This window comes from Megalops cyprinoides, chromosome 11, assembly GCF_013368585.1.
Source record: "Megalops cyprinoides isolate fMegCyp1 chromosome 11, fMegCyp1.pri, whole genome shotgun sequence".
Lineage (NCBI taxonomy): Eukaryota > Metazoa > Chordata > Actinopteri > Elopiformes > Megalopidae > Megalops > Megalops cyprinoides.
The window spans coordinates 15,428,734-15,439,326 of record NC_050593.1 but is presented as its reverse complement, the minus strand read 5'-3'; the positions used below and the strand labels follow the sequence as shown (position 1 = coordinate 15,439,326).

Genomic DNA, 10,593 nt, shown 5'->3' with positions numbered 1-10,593 from the left:
ATGTAAATCCTTGGCTTTTTGCTGTTAAACATTTACAAATTACAGAAGAAAAAGCCCCACATGCACAAGTCATGAAAAGACATGAAATGTCATCGGAAAAGATCAGAACAGAAACAGCTAAGCTTCAATCAATAAAGCAAAACTAGACACAAATTTCTGCTGTACACAAGTATAACAGTCTTTTTTCACATCACCGAATACTTCCCTCAAAGGCCTCATTCAATTACTCAGGCCCTTACTCCTTTCCGCTACTGTAGCTGGCAAGAGAATGTTCTGGTTTTTGTACCCATCGGTGTGGCATTGAGTGTATGTGTGTGACCTTCCAGGCCGCTGGGTTCTACAGCGTCTCCTCGTCGTCCTCCCCGACGCTGCTGCAGAGCTTGGGCAGGGACTCCTTCAGCAAGATGTCGTCCACCTGCTTGGCGCTCTCGTCCCGCTCCTCGGGGATGGAGTGAGGCAGGCTGTCGGCGTCGGAGCTGCTGAGGACGTAGCCGGGCAGGGCGGCGTGGGCGCCGACGGCGCGGCCGCCGTGGCTGCGGTACACCCGGCTGGAGAAAAGCGTGGTGGTGCGCGAGGCGCCAGCCAGCTGCGACTGGCTGCTGGTGCTGTTGTTGAGGTTGGAGAGCACGGAGCCGTAGGGGTAGCCGCAGCAAACCGACGGGCCCTTCCAGTCGAAGGCCAGGTTCCAGCGCGTCCAGGTCTTCTTGATCTCGGTCTGGACCTGAGGAGATGGCAGCACCAGGGCATCAAAGGGCATTGCTAACAATGTACCAGAACACAGCTTCATGTATTATGCATCAAATCTTAATTAACATTGTATTTGTCTAAATAGACAGATTCAGAAACATCTCCATTGACCTATTTTGGAGCAGGTTTAGAGCTTCTCAGGCAATTTTAGGACTTTCATCAATCTAATTTCTCTGCAAATACGTCTTTCATTTATGATCTTCGAGTTTGGTTCAATAAACAAGCACTATCTGCAGTGAGGATGACACTTGATAAAACACGGGCAGTAACTATTTATAGCTTTCACATCATCCTCCCTCCGCCTCATGAAGCCGAGGACATTCAATTGCGAGAATTTTAAACCTTTTGACATACATGCACATTAGATACATTTTCAAGTAGGTGAAGTCTTATGCTTACTCTCAAGCAGCATGTTACAATCCATATTTTAAAGATCACAGTTCTTCTTTTGAATTCACATTAACTGAGTGTGTGTTTTATCCATCCGAGTCCCAGGACTGTTCACCTCTTCTGACATAAAAGCATTTTCTATACCCTGGTTTTCTTTGATGTGACTTGAAATAGTCTCGGAAGGTTCCTACTCCAGCAGTCAGGACTTCAGAACATTTGTGTTTATGTTGTTTGACAAATTTGGTGATTTCAGCCCAAATGCAGTATGTTTATGTCATGTGAAACTTATGTGGGTGACCTTCCTACTAATTTCACCCCTCTGGCTCACATGATTATGGTAAATATCCCTTATGCTTACAGTCTTGCATCTAAACATCAGAGCCAGTACTCTGCACCCATTAGTCCAAAACATCAAGAATATCAAGAGGGTTTTTTTTTTTTCTGTGGAACTATGTTTAAAGGAATAACAGCATTAGAGTACTAGAGTGAGACATACATCTGGATATCAAAGAGTCAATTTCAAACAGTGTGCCACTAACCTCTCCATTGCAGTAGCAGTAGATGATGGACACAAAGAAACCCTGGAACAGCAAGAAGATCACAATGAGAGATGGTAATGACGAGAACCAGTTTGCATGCCATTCAGGCCAACATAACGTGACATGGTGTGGAGTAGTGGAGTACAATTCAATTCAATTCATTTTTATTTGCATAGCGCTTTTTACAACACAAGTTGTCACAAAGCAGCTTTACATTGTTCCCAGGCCTGAGACCCCCTGCGAGCAAGCCTAAGGCAACAGTGGCAAAACTCCCTATCAGGAAGAAACCTTGAGTACAACTGATCTTCAAAAATTTAATGGCTGTTACATGCATGTTTTCAGGGAAAGATTACTGTCTCCCCCTCTAATCTTCGCTGTGCTGTCAAAATGTTACGTGACTGGAGTCCATAGGCAATGAAGTATTACAGAGGTACAAAACACATGGTGAATCACCAGATGCATGCAACAACAAGCTTCTCATATTCTCAGATGAAATCAGATATTGAGGGGGTAGGTGTTGACTTGTGAACTTGTCAGCTGTGTTTCTCAAAGCTGTTATTCATGTTGTGCAGAGACTGGAGACAATGTAATTTTTTTCCTGTTATTATTTCCATATTATGTGCAAATGTACATATTTTTTGTTTCACAAGCTTCAATACTGAGGCATAATCAGATCTTGACACAAAAAAAACTCTATAACTCAACTCCAACAGTAAAACTCCAACTTTGTTTTTCTAATATTGCATTATCATGTGTGAGATTTTTGGCAGCCTCTACTACCTTTTGAAACACAAAGAGAATTTGATGCCACATTTTTATAGATTTAATGAGGGCTGAATTGTGCTTTACACTTTGAATGTCACAGAGTGAGACGTACAGTGATAGGAAGATAACTTTCATGTACAGATTTTGTGTATGTTGCACAGGGGAAGAAAAACCTGCCTGTATCCAAAGATCAGACCGTGAGATGAATGGAAACTGCAAGGGAATGGATTTACCAGCAGCAGTTCTTGCCGGTGAATACACCAGCAAATGAGCCTTCATAGTCAAAGCTTATTACCGCGAACGCATGTTTTGGAGTAACAATATTGTTCTGCATCACACTTCAGGTTGTACCTGTTCAATGAAGTTGTTCTCAGCTAATGAACATGTATTGTGTGCAGTTCCATTCTCTCCTAAATGGAAATAAATGCGGCAACACCGCTTTGGGAAGTAAGGCTCCATCGGTTGCAGATACAATTGCAGTAACAGTGTCATCCAGGTCATTGACTGCTGCGTCATAGCATGCTAAACACCTTTGTATTGAAACTGATTACAAGGAAAGGTAACAATGTGGCTGTGTATGTGATTTCTTCTTGGTGGCACAAGGGCATTCATGCGCTGTTATAAGTAGCAAATGCTTTCCTTTCTCCTTTGTTATCTCTTTGTGCTTAGAATCCAAGACAACCACTTCCTCTTTGTTTTTGTGAAATGTAGTCTTCAATTTGAGTTGAGAGAGACATGGTGCCTCCTGTGATCTGTAAGCTTTGCTCATTTTATGTGACCTAAAACAATCTTTGTATTACTTTGTTCAGTCAAGCACTATACAATCTGTGCACCCTGTACACTGAATAGCCATTCCATTCCTCCATAAAAAGTGCACATGCTTTCAGTGATATACATATAGCAGCCACAGGTGAACAAAGAAGATGATTACCTGGAAGGAGTTGAAGAAGAGCTCACAGTACATCCTCACTTCCCAACCGACGCCCTTGAAGGTATGCGGCATTCCCACGAAAATGATATAGTGTACTCCAAACACCAGGACCAGCACCAAGGTGGACTTGGCCAATTTTCTATTCATGGAAGAAAAATGAGAACTGTGGTTTCACGTGGAACCAAAACTACATTTCTGTGAACAGTTTCTGTTCTGAGGTCAAAGACTACATTTCTGAGACTCTAATACAATTCATATTTTCCAAAATAAATAAATAAAACAACACACTATATACACTCCCAAGAGGGTCACCAAGGAGTCGAGCTGATTTCATGCAATGCTCATGCTATTGACAAGTTGTCTTAACAACATCATGTATCTGTGAGCAAATAACTTCAGAAACTGGCACAGACACAAGCACCCTGAGAACTAACAGCCCCTCAGCATGCTGAAATGAATCTCTCACTTGGATATCAGCAATGCCTGTGTAAACACTGGTCTGCTGGCCAGTGCAGCTGTGACCTGACATCTGGGACTAATGCTTATCTGGTAAGCAGAGATGTGAGATTTGCCATCCAAATTATATCCTTCAATTCAAATCGCTTCTTAATCGTTCCTGAGTACACCAAAACAATGCTAGCCTACTCCAATCGGCATCTATAACTGCATTTAGTGTACTCATGATTTTCCCTGATCTTAAAACATAAGTACTACCACTTACTCTATAAATGGATACATTTATCGAAATAAAGCTGGACATATTCAGTACTTGAGAGGAGTCCCGGAGCTCTTTTCAATGTAAACACATTGCATTTTATTTTTGCATGCCTTTGAGAAATTAAATCAATCAAAAATACTGCCTTCTATCAATTCTTACGGAGGACCCTTCTGTAGGAATTTTGTTCATTGAAATTCTCCAATGCACTCCCACGGTTCCATTTGGACAGTTTTTGGACTACAAGTCCCACAGAGCACCACAGTGGATCAAATGGTGGGGAGGACAGACACATCATTGCCGACATCATCCAAGTGACACCTCATGGGATGAGGGGATGAGGGGAGGGGCCAAGGTAATCTACCCTAACCCTGGCAGAACAAAGCCTACAGCGGTCTGCTGCTGCAGAGTCTCGGTCACAGTCAACTAATGAGACAGCTCAGCCTGAAATGTGCAGTCATGGTGCTGTAGGGCTCAGCCTGCTCTTAGAACAAGCTCCTTAATTTACTGAGCCATTTGGCAGCCTGTGGAGGATTCTGAAATCGGAAAACACTAACAGCCTGTACATACCTGTACTGTTTCCTGGTGTCATATCGCCCTGCGTTGGTCTCCCGAATCTTGGTTGCCAGCACTCGAACGATATTTACAAACAAGATGAAGTTCAGCTGAAAATTTAAAAAACAAGTGAGGTTGAAAATAGTACAAAAGTCCAAGTATAAAAAAGTCTGCTCAAAACTAATTCCCTGAAAACATATATTTAACTATATTAAAACTCTCTTTGTTTTCTTGTAAATACTCAAAGTAATGAGCCTCTTTATACTCATTCAGACTCTAAAATTACAAAACCACATCTGTCAAAATTCACTTGAATTGTAAGACTTCAAAGTGTTATCAGATTAAACTCATTCAGGAACTTTAAAACTACAAAGGCATTTCAGTTTATACTAATCTAGACACTCCAGAACTACGAAGCCATATACTTTCAAATTAATTTAATTTAATTACATCACCATATCAGTCGAAAAAGGATGACATGGAAGTCCTCGAGTAAGTGAGTGTAAGCAAGCATATCTAACACTAAACTAAACAAATTAAATGTAAATGGCATTGATGACTTCACTACAGTTTAGTCATTTCATATGAGGAATATGTAGTTAGTATGCACAGTATGAATGACACCACTGATAGGCAATTGATTTTACCTGATTTTGTTGTATGATCTTGTATCTTGACTTTGATTGTCCTAACTTTACATAAACCATATATAAAAGGTAGGTAGATGATGCAGTAAGTCCCATGTACGTAAGTAATGAATTGAAATAAAACCTCACCTGCCCCCTGTTGGCTCACCAACACCTTTCCAGCTGCAACCTGTATTTCCCCACAGAAGGTCTCCCATCCAAGTACTAAACAAGCCCAACCTTTCTTAAGTTCAGTGATCAAGGAGAAGAGGAGTATGGGGTGGTATGGCTGCTGGCTATGATTTAAAAGGTTTATTTGCTAATAATTGATTTATAATGAACTTATAAGGCAAGCCTAAAAAATATTGCTTTTATGACTCGAACAAATGCCAACTTGATAATAAATTACTGACCCATTAGCAATTTATTAATTCATTATTACTGTTTTTGTTTTGTGGAACGGCATGGCGTTTGATCCGGAGACACGTGATGTGTATTCGAATACAAACGCTGGAGACAAGCGATGTGTATTCAAATACAAAGCGATGTCGCTACATCCGACCAGAGCCAAACAGCACCTCTTGTGAACCCTATAGAGCCAATTAGGTTACAGGGCTCAGGAAATACCCAATTAGAGAGGGAGCTGTTTAGCTATGCTCAGCTTCACAAAACCAATCAGAAACAGCACCCCTGCTGGGCATCATAACTCATATGTAAATGTGCCTGCTATTAACTGTATAAAAAAGAACGAAATGTTATACTAGTTGAACTTCTGCTCAATGCTGATGTTCCCACAGCCGGCTGTGCAAATAAGCCTACCTGTCTTTTGCTACGAACATCGAATCTGCTTCTTTGTCGTAACGAAACATGTTTTGCCAAATGGTACTTAGACAAATTGTACTTAGACAAGCACAGTACTGTAATTCTGACACTGTTATTGTTAGTAATTTTTGGTTTACTGTAGATTATATTTTTGCTAAACATTTACAATGATTTCCAAACATCTGAGACACCTGATATAGAGCTGAATTAAATGAAATGTTGCATCCACAATGAAGAAGTTATATGGAGAATGCAAAGTTGTATTTCCGTTTCACAATGGATGAATAAGGCTTCCAAAATCTCTACACAGGCTTTTACTGCATGTTATTCACTATATTCCAGATATTCCAGATATAGCACTAGATTCTGCAAAACAGATTAAAATTGTTCCCAGTCAGCAGGGAATGAGCCTATCTGTCTCTTTCCAGCTGGCCATTTAATCATCCCCTTGTATACTGTAATTTACTGAACCAACCCCGTGCTCTTCACCTCAGACAATATGTGGCAGGCGTTCTAATGCAAATTGCCTGCCACGCACCATGCAGGTGCACAATACACACTAATGTAGTCCCAGTCACTGTAAAGTGCTTTAAGATCCTTGAAATGGATCACATTGTCGTATTTATGATGCAGAGGGGATGGAATATAGCTACATGAAATTTCAGGCACTCCACAAGCTCACCCTTCGTGATCAGAGGTGGGAATGCCTGCTGCTAATACATTAAATCTCCTTCCCTCCAGAGCTCATGGGAGCAGAGGTGACGGGCCTCAATGGAAATAAAGGAGCACGCTTGTGCCAAAGATGAAAAGCTCCCACTGAATTCCATGAATCTTAATTCTGAGAGCATTATGCATGCCATTTTCTGGACTCTTCTGAGTAAAATGGCTTGAATAACAAAAGAGACAGTGGGGTACTTTGGTAAAAGTGCTCATATCATTTACCCACTGCCAGTATTCTAGCTAGGGTAACTCCACTTCTTTTCAAATGCTCCAGTCGCATCCATGTCACTTAATATCCAACTGGGCACCCACATGCAACTCCCTTGAGATGTAATTAGGATCAATATGAATGGATTTATTTCACTGTTGATAAAGTTCACATTATTCTCCAGTGTGGAACATCCTTTTAGTAGCATAACGTGACATAACACAGAAAATTCAGGTCAGCTTTAATCTGCTCGGAGAATGGATCATGCTGAGCCAAAACTTTCTTCATTTTAATGTCTTTCTTTATTACTATGTAAAATTATCTATGCTAGTCTCACTCGTGGGAGAGTCAAGAATACAACATGTGACTTTAATTTCGGACAAAGTCCCTCATATTGCCTGGTTTGTGTTGTGAGTGATTTTAAAGCACATGTTGGGTATGAGGAATATTATCACCAGTTCACCCCATTATTATTTCAAATAGACATGATCTTAAAACTACCTAAAGTGCCCCTGGAGCAATTTAATAATGATAACAGGATGGTTGGATGTAAGAACTGGACTAAGCCTTCATGCTGCTATAATATAAGAACTTTGCATGTCCAACCAAACTGTGTCCCTTGGTTTTATTAATAAGAGCCAGAATGCACTTTAATTTGAGAAGTTTGCTTGATAAATGCAGGAATACACAAAGAACTGCTCAGATAACAGCAAAGGGATTATCCTGCTAGTATCTGTCAGGCCTTGTTACAGGTAAGTCATAAGATACCTTACAAAAACAAACATTGGTTATATAACTTCAAAAAAGTTTATAGAAAGACAAAAGGAAGACAGAGAAATGGGGAGAACTGTGAAAAAGAAAGTATGATCCTCTTCTGCAGACTCTGTGGTCTACTGAGAGCTTGCACTGTGAATACACAGTGTGAAGAACTGAAGACTGTTCCCGACGGTTTGGCCTCTGCAGTAACTAATCTTAGGTAACTTTTGCAGTTTCCTAATGATAAACACCTCCTGAACAACCATGTTCTGAGACACTGTAATCAGGGGCTGCATCACAGGTTTAAATGGTACTAGTGCTGTAACTTGTCTACTTTTCCACCTCACTACCACTTTCCACCCAGTATATGCCTCACACATTGTGACTTGTGTTTGAACTGGCCTTCAGCCTGCCCTGACACATTCTCTCTTCAGCCTTCAACCAAGAGGTCAGGATGTAGACATATCACTGCCTGACCAGAGAGGATCACATTATCCTCATGGCTCAGATCAATTCACCTGGAGGGTTTATGATCAATGTTGTGATGACACAATCTTAAAGATTCACTGCTGGTAAAGAGGCTCTGGAAGAGGGGCCAGAATCCCTTTCACAGATAAGCATATGGTGGTTCTTATATTTAGTAGCAGTAATATCTGCTGTAACAATCCTATCTTACTGTACATCCTTTCATTGTACACTAATTAAGATACAGATGAACAGATTAATACAGGATCATGGATTTAGCTGTGCAGCTGAAGTAAGGTTGGAAAAACAGATTTAAATCATGTTGTAACCTTTTTTTGTGATTTAAACTACAACTTAATGTGGCAGAACATCAATCATGCAACCTTTTGTGTTTAACATTGCAAATATTTGTGACACTTTCCTTTGATGAACACAGAGGCATAGGGCAGCTAGTTGTTTCCTGTTAGCAGGAAAATCACACTACAGGGGGGCATCATCACATGATGGGGTACCATTTGGTTTCAAGTCATTAGAATGTGCAGTGGGGGGAGCACAGTGAAATAAGGAGGTGTATTTCCATGGAACACGGGCAATAAAGCGTGGGATGAGTAGTGCAGAAAGAATAAGAGCACCAATCCTAAGACACCCCCTGTGCTCCTGCTTAAAACTCTGCACTGGTTTCACCTGGGTGCCAGATGGCCTTTAAAAACATGGTGTATTCCTTGTTTGTCTATATGAATAAGCCTTGCAGTCTCTCTCACACTATATTCATCACGTCAATATTTACACCTTTCCTTCCTGCTGTTGTCCTGTTTTGTCTTGAATAACGCATTATGTAATAAAAAGTTTTAAAAGGATGTTTTTCTGTATAGTGGTGACATTTCTCAAGTAGCTCTCCTGAGATATGCAGAAACAAGTCAATGAGTTTCATGCAAGACAGATGTTGCACTGGCTTACCCCAATAGCTGTTAAAATGGGGACTTGGTATATCCATTTGATGTTGCCAGCACTTAACTCCCAGCATCTGCAGGTATAGAGGGAAAGACAAAAAGAGAAGAATAGTGCTTGAAAATGAGTGAAAAAAAGAGTGAGTGAGGGGAAGAGGGGGAGTGGAGGAAGAGTTGGTGAAAAGTCCTTGATATGTCCTGCATGAGCTTTGCACCCATAGAAACCTCCTTACCTCTAAATACAATGACAGGGGGAAATCCCCAGAAACACTGTTCTGTTCTAAGAATAATCAGTGGCATCTGTTTCAATGGTCCTGTTTCAATTTTTTTGATTCACGTTTCTCCACTTATTTTTGGGCATACACAGGCATGCTATTGGTGTTTAAATCTCATTGCAATGCTGCTGAATTACTCTGAAAATAACATTTAGACCAAGTCACGTCTTTAGCTGTCATAACATTTACAATTTATAAAGCTGTCATGATGCAAATGAAAGCAATTGCAAAAGGATGCACTAATAGGATTTTGTGGTTTTATTCCCTCGGTGTGACAATTTATGCTTGGTTGTTTATTGCAGAGAATTCTCTCCTTGGTACAAGGGTGTAGTTCATTTTGGAGGTGGGTTCTACAGGAGCTGCTTTGGGGGCCACAGTTTTAACCCTGTTAAAATGACTTTGCTTTGTTCTCACTCTCAATGAATTATGGTTCCTCTCGACAACACATTTAACACAGAACGCGATGGAGACAAGTATAAGCGTATACGTAAGTCTTCACCCACCATAAACATACATTTCTTTTGGGAGCAAGTAATATTACTTCACTGATTATGCTGATTACTGTGGTGATTGCACTGATTATTGTGTGCCATTGTAAGACGCGTGAAGTTGTGACCTCTAGGTTTAATTGAAATGAAAAGACCACAGATTTACTGAGTGCTTATTTCAATGGTTTTCTTCTGTGGAATCGCTGAAATACATCTCACAATTATTACATAAGACACCGTAACAACAAAAACTTCCTGTGTGCAATGCATTGAATGGAGGCCAAAAGTACTTTGCCAAAACATCTAAATCTTTTGTTTATTGCCACTGAAATATTTTATTTTTATGTCCACTTATTACTGAGAGTCTGGGCAGCACAGAACTGTCATTTATCTAATTTTAGCCGTTACAGTCTTTTTCTCTGCAATGCTACATATCCCAGGTCACCTGTTCATAGGACAGCTAAGCATACTACTAGATACTCCAGTATGGCTCATGCCACTCAAAACAAGTCACCAGTTAGCGAGAAGAACGTGGTCCATTGCATGTGACTATAGAAGCTATCATTTACAGACAGATACAAAACTCCACTGTGTAGAAACAAATTCTTGAAGTTCAATGCGGTGTAATACTTAAGGCAGCTAGA

At 40.5% G+C, this 10,593-nt stretch overlaps 1 protein-coding gene across 2 annotated transcripts in view; it reads right to left on the bottom strand.

The window, feature by feature from the left end:
• Positions 1-326: 326 nt before the first annotated feature.
• LOC118786010 (parathyroid hormone 2 receptor-like) overlaps positions 327-10,593 on the bottom strand; it is a 28,139-nt gene continuing 17,872 nt past the window's right edge. Inside the window, exons 9-13 of one of the 2 annotated variants that reach the window (XM_036541004.1) lie at positions 9,197-9,263; positions 4,658-4,752; positions 3,373-3,511; positions 1,677-1,718; positions 327-721 (exon numbers count right to left, since the gene is read on the bottom strand). In XM_036541004.1, the coding sequence (XP_036396897.1) occupies positions 338-721; positions 1,677-1,718; positions 3,373-3,511; positions 4,658-4,752; positions 9,197-9,263 (727 nt within the window). In that variant the 3' untranslated portion in view covers positions 327-337. The remainder of the gene's footprint in view (positions 722-1,676; positions 1,719-3,372; positions 3,512-4,657; positions 4,753-9,196; positions 9,264-10,593) is intronic. The other variant, XM_036541005.1, reaches the window with a different exon arrangement.